Source organism: Amblyraja radiata, chromosome 14 (assembly GCF_010909765.2).
Source record: "Amblyraja radiata isolate CabotCenter1 chromosome 14, sAmbRad1.1.pri, whole genome shotgun sequence".
Classification (NCBI taxonomy): domain Eukaryota; kingdom Metazoa; phylum Chordata; class Chondrichthyes; order Rajiformes; family Rajidae; genus Amblyraja; species Amblyraja radiata.
The window spans coordinates 55,340,813-55,358,523 of NC_045969.1; the positions used below are offsets into that span (position 1 = coordinate 55,340,813).

The 17,711-nt window shown below is 47.9% G+C and overlaps 1 protein-coding gene across 1 annotated transcript; it reads right to left on the reverse strand.

Annotated features, from left to right (window-relative positions):
* Nucleotides 1-2,184: 2,184 nt before the first annotated feature.
* Nucleotides 2,185-17,032, reverse strand: LOC116980255 (V-set and immunoglobulin domain-containing protein 1-like). The gene is made up of 3 exons (XM_033032307.1): nt 16,843-17,032; nt 7,068-7,240; nt 2,185-2,475 (listed from the first exon to the last, which is right to left on the reverse strand). Exons 1-3 carry the CDS (start codon nt 16,874-16,876, stop codon nt 2,185-2,187), a joined length of 498 nt encoding a protein of 165 aa, XP_032888198.1. The 5' UTR covers nt 16,877-17,032.
* Nucleotides 17,033-17,711: the final 679 nt, after the last annotated feature.

Here is a 17,711-nt window from a genome sequence, read left to right on the forward strand (position 1 = left end):
ATACTTCAGTTGCACCACAGTTGTAACTCACGATGCTCTTTCCATTGGCAGATCGTCTTTGTCCAAATCCAACTCTCTGGTTTCTTTGGCTCTATCATCTAGTGGAATGCTTTCACAATTGTCACTGTTCCACTTAGAAAGTGTGAATCCTCCCTTATTGCAAAGAGAAGTCAAATGTTCTATTGGTAGAATCGCTTTCTGCTCAGTAGACCTGGATTTTAAGCAATCATCCTTGTAGAAATTATTCTTCAAAGAGATTCTTCTTTCATGAAATTTACTCTTCTCGCCAAACTTGTGTTTCAAAGTCTGGGTACGTTGCTCTGCCATACTACGATTATTTGGCTGATTAACACTTTCTTGTTTGAAAGGTAAGTCCACACAACAGTGTCTGTCAGTTTTCACTGAGTAGTTCATAACATCCATGAACTTCAACTCTTCTTTCGACATCTCTCCCGATTCCTTGCTGGTACTTTCATTAGAGTCATGATTGTGTGGCTTCATCACCGACTTTTCTAATTTATCAGTAGACATTTGATTAATAGCAACAGCAGGACAGTTCTTCTGATTTCCGATTTTGTGGTTCCTTTTCAAGGAGTCATAGATAACCCATCCAAGTCGTGTTTTCATAGCATACTGTCCTTCACCTTGGCTCCTAACAATCTGTATAGGTTCCAAAGCCTTCAAAACATTCATTCCGATAAGTAGATCAACACTAGAATTTATTTCAGTTATCTTGACATCCTTCAGGTAAGGCCATTGGTTTATGTCTTCATATCTTGGTATATTTTGACGACCAACCGGCATAGTTCCATGCGTAAACACTTCAGATATTGGTATGAAATGATCTTCATCCAAACTGGATATCTCCATACTCGTAATGTAATGACTCATGCTCTCGTTATCTTTATTCATGGTACGTAATCGAATCTTAGTCTCTTCTCCTGTGATATTCAATCTTCTCGTCAGGCTTTCTGTACAAAAGGTAGTCGAACCTCCGTGATACAGGAAAGCATATGTTTGCAACACTGCATTCGTCTTGCTGTTCCTTACTTGCACTGGTAAGATAGAAAAATTACAAGCTTCTACCCCGACCCCAATTTGAGCAGTTATTAAAACTCTGATCATGAACGCTTTTGGCCCACTGTGCTGCGATTTCCAACAGAACGCCGCCACCTATGGCCATTTTTGGCCACCTCGCTCAGAGCCCCCCTCCGCTTTACGGGTGCGGAGGATTTTTCCCATCCATGACAAATCAGAGAGATATTAATGTTTTAAAAAAAATCTCCATTCTCTCTGCTGCCCCTGCTGGAGGGAGGGGGAGGGACTATAAAACCAGGAAGTGGTGTGCCTCACTCAGTCTCTGCAAGATGGATGAAGCCAAGGGTCACGTCTCTCTGAGCTCTGAATAGCACTGAACGAATGTCTACACAACTGTGAGTCCCCTTAATGTGGGTTGAAAATGAAAATATGGTTTGTTTGAAGTAAAAAGGCACTGCCTGCAAATGGTTGTTTGGGTGCTTTGGCTTGAAGTCGAAAGGCACTACTTACTGCAAATGGTGGCTTGGGTGCTTTGGCTTGAAGTTGAAACGCACTTCTTACTGCAAATGGTGGGTTGGGAGCTTTGGCTTGAAGTTGAAAGGCACTACTGACTGAAAATGGTGTCATGAAGTTGAAAGGCACTACTTACTGCAAATGGTGGCTTGGGTGCTATGGCTTGAAGTTGAAAGGCACTACTTACTACAAATGGTGGCTTGGGTGCTTAGGCTTTAAGTTGATAGGCACTACTTACACCAAATGGTGGCTTGGGTGCTTTGGCTTGAATTTGAAAGGCACTACTTACAGCAAATGGTGGCGTGGATGCATTGGCTTGAAGTTGAAAGGCACTACTTACTGCAAATGGTGGCACTTGAATTTGGTGGCCTTGCACCCTGCTTGAATAGGAATTTCAAGGAATAGTCATGAGTCAACTGCCAGCCCACCAGCCATGAGTGAGCTGCCAGCAGATCAGGCTTGAGGGACTGAGATGCCACCCCAAGAACCCATACCAGCACTCAGGAAAGCCCCCCCACTGGCCACCAATATTGGAATTGGTGGAGAGGTGAAATATTGCTTCGGGGGACCCGCCCTCCCGTGTGAACACTTAGTCTAGTATCATTTAAAAACGCATTCAAAGACCTGGACATTTTACATGAAAGCTAGTAATGACACATTACTACTAAGCAAGCTGAAATCTGCATAGAAATATTTTCCGAAGCCCTTACCCAATACAGTCACATCCACTGTTTCTTTCCGCGTACCAACCAAGTCAAAAGGTGTTGTGACTTCTACCACGTAGGTTCCAGTGTCAGTTATCTGCGCATTCTGGATCGCTATTGAACAATCTTCCCCGTTGGCATCTCCTGTAAAGTTTACTCTGCCCTTGTAGTTTTTTCCAACGCTGTATATTCCGTCGTAGAAGTACTGGATTACATCGATCTTAAAAGAACAGTAGAACTTAGTATTGGACAAAGCAGACACAAAGAACTACAGATGCTGGTTTACAAAAAAAGACACAAAGTACTGGAGTAACTCAGTGGGTCAGGCAGTATCTGTGGAGAACGTGAATAGGTGACGTTTCGAGTCGAGACCCTTCGGCATATCCTGTCCATCATGACCAAGTTGTCCCTACTTAACCTCTTTTGCCTGCATTTGCAGCTTCCATAAGCAGCTCAGTCCAGATAAGGACTACACTGTGAGTGAAAAGGTTACCCCTCTTAAATCTCTCACCTTAAGCCTGTGCCCTCTAGATTTAGAATCCTCTACCCTGGGACAAAGACAGTGAGCGTTCACTCTCTCCATGCCCATCGTGATCTTGTAGACCTCAATAAGGTGGAAGTGGATCCTGAGGCTTAACTGCCACCCAAGAGGTGCTCGACCGATGGGATACCTGGGTCAGTTTCTTTTTTTTTTTCAATTCAATTTATTGTCATTTGGACCCCTTGAGGTCCAAACGAAATGCCGTTTCTGCAGCCATACATTACAAACAAATAGACCCAAGACACAACATATTTTACATAAACATCCATCACATCGCTGTGATGGAAGGCCAAAAAAACTTTTCTCTCCACTGCACTCTCCCCCCCGATGTCAGAGTCAAAGTCAAAGCCCCCGGCGGGCGATGGCGATTGTCCCGTGGTCATTTAAGCCACGCCGGGTGATGCAAGGTCGCACACCGGGTCTTGGTGTTAGAGCCCCCGGCGTGCGCTCGCAGAGACCCGCGGCCATTCCAAGCCGCGCGGGGCGGTGATGTAGGCCCCGCTCCAGGAGCTCCTCAACCCCGCAACTCGGGCGGGAGAAGTCGCCGTTGCGGGAGCCCCGAAAAGCGGTCTCCCTCCAGGGACCCGCGGGCTCCCGGTGTCGCCGTCCGCCAAACCCGCAGTTGCAGCCTCCGAATCTCCGGGGGTCGGGTCGCAGCAGCGTCCACCACAGCTCCACCCGCTCTGGACTCGGCCAGCTCCGCGACGGCGAGGTGAGTGTCGGCACTGGAGCCCCCGGTCTTCCTGTTGGAGGCCGCTCCTCGTTGCAGCCCCAACGACAACGGAGACCCGACAAAGAAAAGGTCGGGTCTCCCGTGCAGGGAGAGATTTAAAAGTTACCCCCAACCCCCCCACACCCCCCACACACATACCCCAACAAAAATAACAAAAACTACATTAAAACATAGACATAAAATAATAAAAACGCAGACGGACTGCAGAGGCTGCTGCTGACGAGAGTCGCGCCGCCTACCGGAGACTTGGTTCCAAGGGCGGAGGTGGTGAGAACAGCCGCTGGATGTGAGGGCGGACATTGGACACACTCCTGCCCATCTTTATTGACAGTTCTGAGATACATAGAAACATAGAAATTAGGTGCAGGAGTAGGCCATTCGGCCCTTCGAGCCTGCACCGCCATTCAATATGATCATGACTGATCATCCAACTCAGTATCCCATCCCTGCCTTCTCTCCATACTCCCTGATCCCTTTAGCCACAAGGGCCACATCTAACTCCCTATTAAATATAGCCAATGAACTGGCCTCAACTACCTTCTGTGGCAGAGAATTCCACAGATTCACCACTCTCTGTGTAAAAAATGATTTTCTCATCTCGGTCCTAAAAGACTTCCCTCTTAAGACTTCCCTTAAACTGTGACCCCTAGTTCTGGACTTCCCCAACATCGGGAATAATCTTCCTGCATCGAGCCTGTCCAACCCCTTAAGAATTTTGTACGTTTCTATAAGATCCCCCCCTCAGTCTTCTAAATTCTAGCGTCGCAGCGGCCTCTGCAGTCCGTCTGTCTTTTTATTATTTTTTGTCTCGTTTGAATGTAATTTGTTTTTTTTTTAACTGGGTATGTGTGTGGGGTATGTGTGTGGGTATGTGTGTGGGGGGCGGGGGGTGGTGAAACTTTTAAAATCTTTTCCCTGTAAGGAGAACCCGACCTTTTCTCTGTCGGGTCTCCGTTGTCGTTGGGGCCTAGCACCGTGGAGCGGCCTCCAGCAGGAACGACCTGGGGCCCCAGTCACGGAGCTGCGGACCTACTCACCATCGCGGAGCTGGCCGAGTTCGGAGCGGGAGGAGCGGTGGTGGCGCACGGCTGCGACCCGACCCCAGGGATTCGGAGGCTTACTGCAGGTCTGGTAGACAGTAACACCGGAAGCCCACGGGTCCCTGCTGGGAGACCGCTTTTCGGGGCTTCTGCAACGGCGACTTCACCCGCCCGAGTTGCAGGGTTGAAGATTATCTGGAGCGGGGCCTTACATCATCGCCCGGCGCGGTTTATTGACCGCGGGACACTTACCATCGCCCGCCGGGGGCTTTGACTCTGACATCGGGAGGAGAATGGGGAGAGCAGGGGAAAGATAAGTCTTTGCCTTCTATCACAGCGAGGAGGAGATGCGCTGTGATGGATGTTTGTGTAAATTGTGTTGTGTCTTGGTTCTTTTCCTTGTGTGTATGACTGCAGAAACCAAATTTCGTTTGAACCTCAATGAGGTTCAAATGACAACAAATAAATTGTATTGTATTGTACAAGCCGAGTCTATCCGTTCTTTCTTCATATGAAAGTCCTGCCATCCCAGGAATCAGTCTGGTGAACCTTCTCTGTACTCCCTCTATGGCAAGAATGACTTCCCTCAGATTAGGAGACCAAAACTGTACACAATACTTCAGGTGTGGTCTCACCAAGACCCTGTACAACTGCAGTAGAACCTCCCTGCTCCTATACTCAAATCCTTTTGCTATGAATGCCAACATACCATTTGCTTTCTTCACTGCCTGCTGCACCTGCATGCCTACTTTCAATGACTGGTGTACCATGACACCCAGGTCTCGTTGCATCTCCGCTTTTCCTAATCGGCCACCATTCAGATAAAAGTCTACTTTCCTGTTTTTGCCACCAAAGTGGATAACCTCACATTTATCCACATTATACTGCATCTGCCATGCATTTGCCCACTCACCCAACCTATCCAAGTCACCTTGCAGCCTCCTAGCATCCTCCTCACAGCTAACACTGCCCCCCAGCTTCATGTCATCCGCAACCTTGGAGTTGTTGCATTCAATTCCCTCATCCAGATCATTAATAAAAAAAGTAAATAGCTGGGGTCCCAGCACTGAGCCTTGCGGTACCCCACTCGTCACTGCCTGCCATTCTGAAAAGGACCCGTTTACTCCTACTCTTTGCTTCCTGTCTGCCAGCCAGTTCTCTATCCACATCAATACTGAACCCCCAATACCGTGTGCTTTAAGTTTGTATACTAATCTCTTATGTGGGACCTTGTCGAAAGCCTTCTGAAAGTCCAGATATAACACATCCACTGGTTCTCCCTTATCCACTCTGCTAGTTACAAAACACTGAACCTTTCCAGCATAAACAGACTGCACCCATACAAAAATAAATTCAACTTGAAAATCCTTTATGACTAAAAGCAATGGATATGTGTTTAGTTTTGAGACACAGCATGGAAACAGGACCATCAGGCCACCGAGTCCACGCTGACCATCGATCGATCACCTGTTCACACCAGTTCTATATTATCTCCCTTTCCCCATCCACTCTCTACACACTGGGGGCAATTTACAGAGCACCAATTAACCTACAAACCCGCACGTCTTTGGGATGTGGGAGGAAACCGGAGCATCCGGAGGAAACCCACACGGTCACAGGGAGAACGTGTAAACTCCACTGTCCCGCCAAAGATATTTAAGAAATAAGGCACAAGCAAGGTGCTGTAGACTATTCAATTCAATTACTAGATCTAAACATCTATCCATTTCTTAAGAATAGATTAACATTTTTAAATAGCCTAAGTGTCCAAATAACATTCACACAAGAATTCAGAATATAACATAATTTTTAAATCTCATTGTCTTGGGTTTATAGGCCAAATGGAAGGAATTTAATGTTTAATACCTGTAAATTAATGGCCATTTAAATCAGCTTGCGAGTGGGGTTTTCTGGAACGCGACCATTTGGAACGTTGAGGCTGCGGTGCTTTTATTCCCCCATATTGGCAGCAAATACACTGCCGGTTCTTCGGGGAATAAAATCACCGTTTCGCAACTTAAAATGTGAATTAAATGCATCTTAAGAAACACTTTTATATATATAAATGAACTACTTTCTTTTACCTGTCCCCTACATAAAATCCGGCCCCGTTGTCGGCGTTGATGGCTTCAGAAGCTGATTTTAAAATCACTCCAGCGATTAACTTGTCGGGCGAATTTTTTTTTTAAAACACACAGAACGGCCGTCAGAACGATTCTTTAGCAAAATTTTGCACTCCAACAAAATATAATCCAGGACCAGGTCGGAAAAAAAAACGCGTTTTAACCCAGCCCCCGCCCCCCTCAAACGCGCCAAAATCGTGCACACGGCCAGTGGCAGAATTTCAACGCCGCTGAAGGTAAGTATTGTAACATACCTACTCACTGAGTGACGGAACTTGTGAATTGACTGGCCATCTCGAGTGTATGGACATCACCATTAATAGTACTTGTAAGCAAGTCATTTCAAGAAGTACTACCGCAGAGACAAATGCTTACCGTTGGTTCCTCTTCACTCGGTACTTCTTCGACTAGAGTCCATTCAATGTTAAGATGGTTTTTCGTTGGTGCGGTGGTTTGATAGGTACATTGTAAATGTAAAGCATCTCCTCGAGCTATTTCCATGTGCGGGACCTTCACGTTGACCATCATTGCATTCAAGGATGTAAGTGCTTTAGATTTTAAAAAAGAGAATAAAAAATGTTAGCCAAATTATAGGCCCAACTGAATCTCAAAAACATCAATTACCATTCTCTCAAATCATCTGTGATCTACATACAGCTCCGACACCACAATCCTGATTAGAATTCTCATCCCACCAGCTTGTCTGACACACAAATACATTTGGTATAGTCAGCTCTCTCTGAGAACTATGACCCTGACAAGCGCAAGTGGACCGGGATGCCTTCTCCGGCAGTGTGAAACAGAATGGTGGTAACTGGGAAGAGATTGAGAGCTGAAAAACCTATAAAGACATTGTGTGAAGTCTTTTAACTTAAAAAATAGGCCCAGCCCTCCACACCATCAAATGAAGCCACAACAGGCGCTGCCTCAAGAAGGCGGCATCTATCATGAAGGTAGTGTTGCCAACTGTCCCGTATTAGCCGGGACATCACATATATTGGTTTGTCCCATACGGGACCGCCCTTGTCCCGTATTTGACTACTACTCGGCTCGAGGGGAATGTCGGGTCGGAGCTCCTCATCTGCCACCGCCTCACCCATCCCGATGTAGTGCAGCCCATGGAGTGCAGCAGCAGCTCCTTGCCCGTGGCCCCGTCGTTCAGTATTCCGGCCTTTGGACCTTCGCTTACCGCCGACACCACCACCACCTCTCCTTCTCATGGCCTCCTTCATCATCGGTTCATGAGTTGGACGGGGCGCTGGACTTTGCGTGGCCTGGGCCAAAACTCCTCAACTGGGCTGGGCTTTGTGTGCAGTCCAGCACCCGGGCCAACTCATACACCCAGCCACGGCGAGTCAGTCAATGAATTGCTGTCGGGAATTTGTCCCATATTTTGACCTTTTGTCCCTTAGTTGGGAGTGAGAAAGTTGGCAACCCTACATGAAGGATCCCCACCATCCGGGCCGTACCCGCTTCTCATTGCTACTGTCGGGCAGGACGTACAAAAGCCTGAAGTCCCACACCTCCAGGTTCAGGAACAGCAACTTTCCTACATCAGACACAGGCAACTTTAATCCAACCTCCCTACAGAATACCACTGTACCACTTATTTGGATTGATTGAAAGATACAGCATGGAAACAGGCCCTTTGGCCCACCATCGATCACCCGTTCACACTAGTTCTATGTGATCGCACTTTCCTATCCACTTCCTCCACACTAAGGGCAATTTACAGAGGGCCAATTAACCTACAAACAAGCACGTCTTTGGGATGTGGGAGGAAACCAGAGCACCCAGAGGAAACCCACGTGGTCACGGAGAGAGTGTGCAAACTCCACGTAGACAGCATGAGGTCAGGATCCAACCTGGGTCTCTGATGGTATGAGGCAGCATTTCCACCCACTGCATCACATATGCCTAAATGCTGCTGCAAGATTTTCACTGTCCCCTCGACTTAAGTCTATGCCCTCTAGTTATGGAATCCTCTACCCTGGGAAAAAGCTTGTGAGCATTCACTTTATCCGTCCTGCTCATGTTCTTGTGCACCTCCACAAGCTCAGCCCACAGTCTCCTACGTTCAAAAATAAAAGATCCCGGCCTATCCAACCTTTCCCTACAATTGATTTCAGACCGATGGTCTCAAAAAGGGTTCCAGCACAAAACATTGTCTGCCCATCCCTCCCACAAGTACTGCCTGACCCGCTGAGTTCCTCCAGCACTTTGTGTTTTTCTAGACTGTGACAGTTAGTTGACTGCAAAAGTTTATTTTGATATCTGAAGATGTTTTGTCAGCAAACAGACTCTTTGCTGACATAAATGATTTGAACATCCTCTCCCTGTTTGTAAGGATTGAAAAAAATCCTCAGTACAGAATGGTGATAAGGTTTGGTTAATTTAAAGTTTTGAACATACTCGTAAATAAAATTGTACTTTAATACAAAATTACAGAATTACAAAATTCTTAAGGGGTTGGACAGGCTAGATGCAGGAAGATTGCTCCCGATGTTGGGGAAGTCCAGGACAAGGGGTCACAGCTTAAGGATAAGGGGGAAATCCTTTAAAACCGAGATGAGAAGAACTTTTTTCACACAGAGAGTGGTGAATCTCTGGAACTCCCTGCCACAGAGGGTAGTCGAGGCCAGTTCATTGGCTATATTTAAGAGGGAGTTAGATGTGGCCCTTGTGGCTAAGGGGATCAGAGGGTATGGAGAGAAGGCAGGTACGGGATACTGAGTTGGATGATCAGCCATGATCATATTGAATGGCGGTGCAGGCTCGAAGGGCTGAATGGCCTACTCCTGCACCTAATTTCTATGTTTCTAATCATCTCTAATGTAATCAGGAGCACAAGGAAATGCAGTTGTTGATTTACAAAAAAAGACACAAAGTGCTGGAGTAACTCAGTGGGTCAGGCAGCATCACTGAAGAACATGGATAGGTGACATTTCAGGTCAGGACCATTCTTCAGGGCTGCTGTTCGAAGCTCAGTCTGAAGAAGGGTCCCGACCTGAAATGCCAGCTATCCATGTTCTCCAAAGATGCTGCCTGATGCACTGAGTTACTCCAGCACTTTGAATTTCTAATGTAGGTTACAGATAGCTGAGCAAGTTATATTGGGTTGCGTGTAGCTTAAGGTTGGAGACACCTTCATAGAGTCGAACTGCACAGAAACAGACCCTTCAGCCCAACTCATCCATGCCGACCGAGGTTCCCATCCAAGCCAGTCCCATTTGTCTACTTTTGGCCCATATCCCTCCAAGCCTATCCTATCCACATATCTGTCCAAGTGTCTTTTAAATGTTGTTATAGTCCCTGCCTCAACTACCTCCTCTGGCATCTTATTCCCTACACCCACCATCCTCTGAGTGAAAAAGTTGCCCCTCAGGTTCCTATTAAATCTTTCCCCTCATACCTAAACCCTGTGCCCTCTGGATTAAGAATCCTATACGCTGGGAAAAAGCCGGTGAGAATTCATTTTATCCGTGCCCCTCATGATCTTGTCCACCGCACCAGCCTCTTACGCTTCAAACAAAATAGTCCCAGCCTATCAAACCTCTACCTGTAACTCAAGTCCAGGTCAGCATTTGGTGGCCCCTTATTAGATATCAACTTTTATTGCTTTGTTTTTATGATATTAAATTTAGTTTTACTAGAATGTTGCCTGGGTTTCAGCAACTAAGTTACAGAGAAAGGTTGAACAAGTTAGGGCTTTATTCTTTGGAGCGCAGAAGGTTAAGGGGGGACTTGATAGAGGTCTTTAAAATGATGAGAGGGATAGACAGAGTTGACGTGGATAAGCTTTTCCCACTGAGAGTAGGGAAGATTCAAACAAGGGGACATGACTTGAGAATTAAGGGACAGAAGTTTAGGGGTAACAGGAGGGGGAACTTCTTTACTCAGAGAGTGGTGGGTGTGTGGAATGAGCTTCCAGTGAAGGTGGTGGAGGCAGGTTCGTTTTTATCATTGAAAAATAAATTGGATAGTTATATGGACGGGAAAGAAATGGAGGGTTATGGTCTGAGCGCAGGTATATGGGACTAGGGGAGAATACGTGTTCGGCACGGACTAGAAGGGTCGAGATGGCCTGTTTCCGTGCTGTAATTGTTATATGGTTATTGTCACGTGTACCGAGGTACAGTGAAAAGCTTTTTTTGTTGCATGCTATCCAGTCAGCAAATTGATTCATGATTACAATCATGCCGTCCACAGTGTACAGATACAGGATAAAGGGAATAATGTTCAGTGCAAGGTAAAGTCCAGCAAAATCAGATTAAAGATCATTTTAAGGTCTCCAATGAGGTAGATGGTTGGTTGGGACCGCTCTCTAGTTGGTGATAGGATAGTTATGTTGCCTGCTAACAGCCATGAAGAAACTGTCCCTAAATCTGGAGGTATGCGTATTCACACGTCAGTACCTCTTGCCCGAAGGTAGAGGGGAAAAGAGGGAGTGACTGGGGTGAGACTGGTCCTTGATTATGCTGGTGGCCTTGCCGAGGCAGCGTGAGGTGAAGATGGAGTCAGTGGAAGGGCGGTTGGTTTGTGTGATGGTCTGGGCAGCGTCCACAACCCCCTACAGGTCTTCAATGGAGCTGTTCCCAAATTATGCTGTGAAGCATCCTGATAAAATACCACCTACACCGCATTTGTAGAAGTTGGTGAGAGTTGTTGGGGACTTGCCGAACTTCCTCAGCCTAGTAAGGAAGTCGAGGCTCTCTCGGCCATTGCTTCGATATGGCTGGTGCAGGACAAATGGCTGGTGATATTTACTCCTAGAAACGTGATATTTTCATCCATCTCTACTATGGTGCCATCAATGTATTCCGAGGTGTGAGTACCGCTTCGCTTCCTGAAGTTGATCACTATCAAGATACAAGATACATATATTTGTCACATGTACCAACTGGTACAGTGAAATGTGTGGTCGCCATACAGCCATACGAATAATAATAGTCTTTAACACAAACATCCCCACACAGCGGGATCAAAGTTTCCCACTGTGAGGGAAGGCTCCAAAATTCAGTCATCCTCCTCTGTTGTCCTCCCGTGGTCAGGGGGCTCCCGAACCCCCCGCTGTCACCGCTACGGGCAGCCCGATGTTCAGGCCCGCTCGACGGGGTGATGGAAGTCCGACGTTGGGACTGGAGGGCATCCTCAGTGGCTTGGACATCCAAATTGGCCACCTCCTACTGGAGTCCGCGGCTCCCGAAGTCCACAGGCCGCAATGGGCAGAGATTCAACGCAGGCGGCCCTCGGCAAAGGCCCTTAGGACTCCGCGATGTTGAAGTCAGCGCCGCCCACGCTGGGAACTCTCCAAACCGCAGCTCCGATGTAGAAGCAGCAGGCCCAACACTCCGGAGCTTCGACGGCGATCCAGGTGAGCAATCGCCCGCTCCGCTATGTATCGAGCGCTGCGCTGCCGCTGCTGAAGCTCTGGTCCGTGTCCCCGGCAGGAAAGGCCGCTCCAATCCAGGTGGTAGGGCGAGGACGCGACTCGGAGAATAGTCGCATCCTCTCCTTCGTGTTGCTGACACTGAGAGAAAGGTTGTTGTCTCGGCACCAGTTTACGAGTTTCTCAATCACCTTCCCGTACCCTGTTCATTATTTGACATAAGTCACCAAAATGTACGTTTTCCCCAAATGATTAGCTCAGCACACCGATATTCTGGGTGACAACGGAGGGCCAAACAACACAGACAGCTTAATGCATTGATTTAAAAGTTTCCATTCACAAAATGACTGATTTAGGCCAAAGGTACCAGAACCAGAAGCTGCCTCAAAGATCCTTAGTTTTCAGCATTTCTCCCTACGATCAAATGATAGGAAAACAAACTCCTTCAGAGAACATTAGTCGGGAGATTGGAAGTACATTCAAAAGCAGCAACTATTTCACTGGATAAATAATGCATATTTCTGGTCAGCAAAAACAAAAATAAAGTAGTGGTTAATGATTGAGGCAGTCACTCACCTACAGTCTGCTAAAGGGAATCGTGAATAACACTCAAAAAGGAACCATGTGGACCGTTTCAAAAAACAGATCTTTGGAGATTGGGAAAGGGAGAAAATCTGGACAGGCCTTACGATAGAGTGAACAAGGGCAGAACCAATTGATCTATCTCATTGGAGGAGAACATAGAACTGTACAGCAGCAGAACAGGCCATTCGGCCCACAATGTTTGCCAAACCGGATGACAAGACCAAGACTAATCTGCCTGCATGTGATCTATGCATGTCCATGTACCTATCCAAAAGTCTCTTAAACACCATCATCATATCTGCCTCCACCACCACCCCCAGCAGTGCGTTCCAGGCCTCCACTACCCTCTGTGTAAAAAAACATGCCCTGCACATCTTTCAAACATTGTCCCTCTCATCTTAAAGCTATTTCCCCTTATATTTGAGTTTTCCACCCTAGTTAGTTTAGTTTATTGTCACGTGTACCGAGGGACAATGAAACATTTTTGTTGTGTGCTATCCAGTCAGCAGAAATACACAATTACTATCGAGCCGTTCCCAATGTACGGATAAATGATAAGGGAGTCATAGAGTCATAAAGAGATACAGCACGGCCCAACGTACCCACACCGGCCAACATGTCCCAGCTAAACTAGTCCCACCTGCCTGCGTTTGGCCCATATCCCTCCAAACCTGTCCTATCCATGTACCAGTCTAACTGTTTCTTAAAAGATGGGATAGTCCCAGCCTGAACTACCTCCTCTGGCAGCTTGTTCCACCCACCCACCCTTTGTGTAAACAAGTTACCCCTCTGATTCCTATTAAATCTTTTCCCCTTCACCTTAAACCTATGTCCTCTGGTCCTCAATTCACCTACTCTGGGCAAGAGACTTTGTGCATCTACCCAATCTATTCTTCTCATGATTTTATACACCTCTCATAGATTTAAAAAAAAACGTTTAGTGCAAGATAAAGTCAGTAAAGCACAATCAATGTGATAGTCTGAGGGTCACCAATGAGGTAGATAGCAGTTCAGGACTGCTCTATGGTTGTGGTAGGATGGTTCAACTGTCCCTGAATCTGGAGGTGTGCATTTTCACACATCTATACCTTTTGCCCGATGGGAGAGTGGGGAAGAAGGAATGGCCAGGGTGCAACTCATCCTTGAGAAAAAGTTGATGTCTGTCTACTCTATCTCTGCCTCTCATCATTTCATATGCTTCTCTCAGGTAAAGAAAGTTTTGTGGTGTGGTTTGATGGAGGAGGAGAGGACTGTTGCTGATTGAGATGGAGTTAGGGGGGGAAATTGTTTTTAGTCAAAGAGCTTTTATGATCCCTGATGTCGAAAATGGAATTGGCGATTTCAAACAGGATTGGATATGCATCTGTGGATGCATAACGTGCCGGGCAAGGGACAAAGAGCGAGAGAATGGGGCCACACAGTTACTCTTGTGTACCCCAGCGTATACCTGGGTCAGAACAATGCTGGAAATAACTCTTTGCTGCCCTGTGTCATTTTGTGATTAACACATTCGATTTGCAAGTTTCATTTCACATTAATAATGTAGACAAAATGATGATGAACAAAGTTGTGTTTTGATCACAGGTTGGGAAGAAGGATTGTTTGTATCTTCCAACGGCCTGTTTATTGCACAATTGTGGCACAGGTTTCAGGCACGCCCAGTTTCTGGCACGACACACCTCACCTCTGCATGAAACAGCTCTGCGACAAGGAGAAGGAAGTGGCAATTACCCACAGCAATGCTACTGTTGAAAGATGGGATAGTCCCAGCCTGAACTACCTCCTCTGGCAGCTTGTTCCAAGTCAGCTTTGGCCTGAGTTAGGTTTAGGTTTATTATTGTCAACTGTACTGAGGTAGCATGAAAAAAAATGCTGCTTGCTATGATAATACTACACATAAATACAGTCAAGCCAAACTCCAGTACAATTGATAGAGCTATGGGGAAGATACAGAATGCAGAATATAGTTATCAGCATGGCAGCAAACCAGTTCCAGAGACAAAGTCCAATGTCCGCAATGGGGTAGAGGTGAATCAGACAGTATTCTAGCTCATGGAAGGACAGTTCAGAAGCCTGATAACAGAGGGGAAGAAGCTGTTTCTGAGTCTGGTGGTGCACGCTTTCAAGCTTCTGTACCTTCTGCCGGACAGGAGCGAGGAGACGAAGGAATGACTCTGGCAGGAGAAGTCTTTGATGATGTTGGCAGCTTTTGCGAGACAGCATGAGGATTAGATAGTCAGTGGTGGGGAGTTGGGTCTGTGTGATGGACTGGGCTACATCTAAAACTCTCTGCAATTTCTTGTAGTCTTGGGCAGAGCTGTTTCCAAACCAAGCTGTGATGCAACTCGACAGTGTGCTTTCTGTGTTGCATCTGTAGAAGTTTGTAAGAGCCACTGGAGACACGCCAAACTTCCTCAGTCTCTTGAGCAAGTAGAGGCGGTGATGTGCTTTCTTGGTACAGACCATTAATCAACGACCCACTCACAAGAAATGAAGAGTCTTTTAACATTTTAAAAAGAAAGTTCTTCTAAAGCAAAACACAACGTGCTGGAGGAACTCAGCAGGTCAGGTCGTATCTATGGAGGGAATGGACCAGTGACGTTTAGTTTCGGGTCCCTTCTTCAGACTGATGGAGTAAGGGGGGTAAGAAAGGTGGGGGGAGGGAAGGGGGCAGGACAAAGCCTGGCAAGTGATAGGTGGATACAGATGAGGGGGTGATCGGCTGGTGGGTGGGGTAAGTGACTAAGGAACCAAAAGAATGTCAAATAAGGAGAGAGGAGGAGGAGTGGAGCTGGAAGGAGGGATATGGGTGGGAGGGAGAGGGGATGAGAGGGGGGTGGGTGAAGGGAGATGTGGTCGTTGGGGGTGAGAGCTGAATGTAAGGATGAGGGGAAATGGCTCTACCCGAAATGTCACCCATTCCTTCTCTCCAGAGATGCTGCCTGTCCCGCTGAGTTACTCCAGCATTTTGTCTACCTGGAGTGATTTGAAATGTACATGTAATGGGAATATCGATAAACAAAGCGGGCGGTGCGGGCAGGCAGGCCCGGTGCGGTTGGGTTTAGACTGAGCTGCCGGAGACGTGACAGGGAGCGGGAAGCCGGGTGTTGGGGGTTAAACACTGACATTACTAAACCCCACCACCACACAACCCGCCGTTAAACGCAGGCCAACTCCAACCCCGAAACCGGACGGTCAGACAGTCACACACAAAACGCTGGAGTAACCCAGCGGGACAGGCAGCATCTCTCGAAAGATGAAATAGGGGAACCGGCCCTTCGGCCCAACCGTCCATGCCGACCGAGATACGCCATCTAAAATAATCCCAGTTCATGGAGATCCTGAATAAGACACAAAGTGCTGGAGTAACCCAGCGGGACAGGCAGCATCTGTGGAGAACATGGATATGTGATGTTCTTGGTCGGGACCATTCTTCACACTGGTCTCCAACATTCCTCCAATCTGTGTCTTTTTTGTGCACTTTGTGTCTCCCCCCCCCCCTAAACCAACATCTGCAGTTCCCTCCGTCTCCTCGCGGAAACCCAACCCATGTTTCCAAGCCCCAAATGTGGCCGCACAAATTCCCGCACAGTTGCCAACACGACCCAAGTTCAGAACAAGATCCAACCAGGTGAACCTTTTGAGTCGGGGGGGGAGATTTAATGGAGACCTGAGCGGTAATTGCTTTACACAAAGGGCGGTGGATATAATGTTCGAGCTGCCGGAGGAGGCAGTTGAGGCAGACACTGTCGCGACGTTTAAGAAACATTTGGACATGGATAGGACAGGGTTTGGGGGATACGGGCCAAACGCAGGCGGTGGTGTAACTGGGACATGTTGCTCGGTGCGGGCCAGTTGGACCAGTTTCCACAAGCTATGACTCAATGATTCCAGGTATTTTAAAGATGAGATTCATAATGATAGATGAACTAGGCCCAACTGTACAAGTTACCAACTCTCCCAGTCTCGGCTGTGCTTACACCGCGCACAACTCTCGGAGTTTTGGAGACTTTCACTATTTGAAAGTTAATGTCCGGGCGACCAGGTAAAGGTGCTACAGGTTGCAATGCCCCGGCAGCTCGGTGTGAGCCCAGACCCTTGTGTGGGCTGAACGGGGGGAGTGGGTGTGAGCAGGGCGAGTGTGCAAGGTGTGCCCGGTCCAAATCCTACACTTACCGGCCAGCAGGTAGAGGAGCGCGGCGCCGCTCATTGCGCCGAGAGCAGCGGCCGCGGGAGCTTCGCCCCGACAGGGAGGGAGGGAGGACAGGTGAGCCGGGTCCAGGTGAGCCGGGGTCGGGCACAGGTGAGCCGGGTCCAGGTGAGCTGGGGTCGGGCACAGGTAAGCACAGCCGCGCCGCTCCCCTCCACCCGGAAAACGGGGATTGTGTCGATCAGAGCACCTCCACCACCCTCCCCGCCGCGGTGATTGGGCTCAGACACACCCCGGTCCTGCCCCCTCTATCTCTACCTCTCCCCTCCTGTACTCTCCGTGCGGACAGGCAGAGGAAGCACAGGTGAGCCGGTTCCAGGTGAGCCGGGGTCCTCCCTCTCAGCGGCCGCTGGTGTCCCGGGGTCATTATAAAAACGGTCTTTATGAAAACCAATAAAGAATGTCTGAGGAAGAGCTCCGACCCGAAACGTCACCCGTTCCTCCTCTCCAGGGATACTGCCTGTCCCGCTGCGTTACCCCAGTAAACAGGCAACTGCAGTTCCTTCCTGCACAAGGACGTTTTCATTTGCTTAGATGAACGAGAAGAGATTGTTGTGTACAAGTTTCCTCCCCATCTCTCCCCTGTCCTTTACCCCCTTTCTCTCTCCATCCCCCCGCACCTACCCCATCCCTTCCTCTGGCTTCACAATATGCAATTTGTCCAACCGTCTGTTTAACAACCCTCTCCCCTCACCTGTATCTGCCAGGCTTTGTCCCACCCCATTTCTCTTCCAGCCTTCTCCCCCCCCTCCCCCATCGGTCTGATGAAGGGTGCCGACCCGAAACATCACCTATCCATGTTCTCCAGAGATGCTGCCTGACCCACTGAGTTACT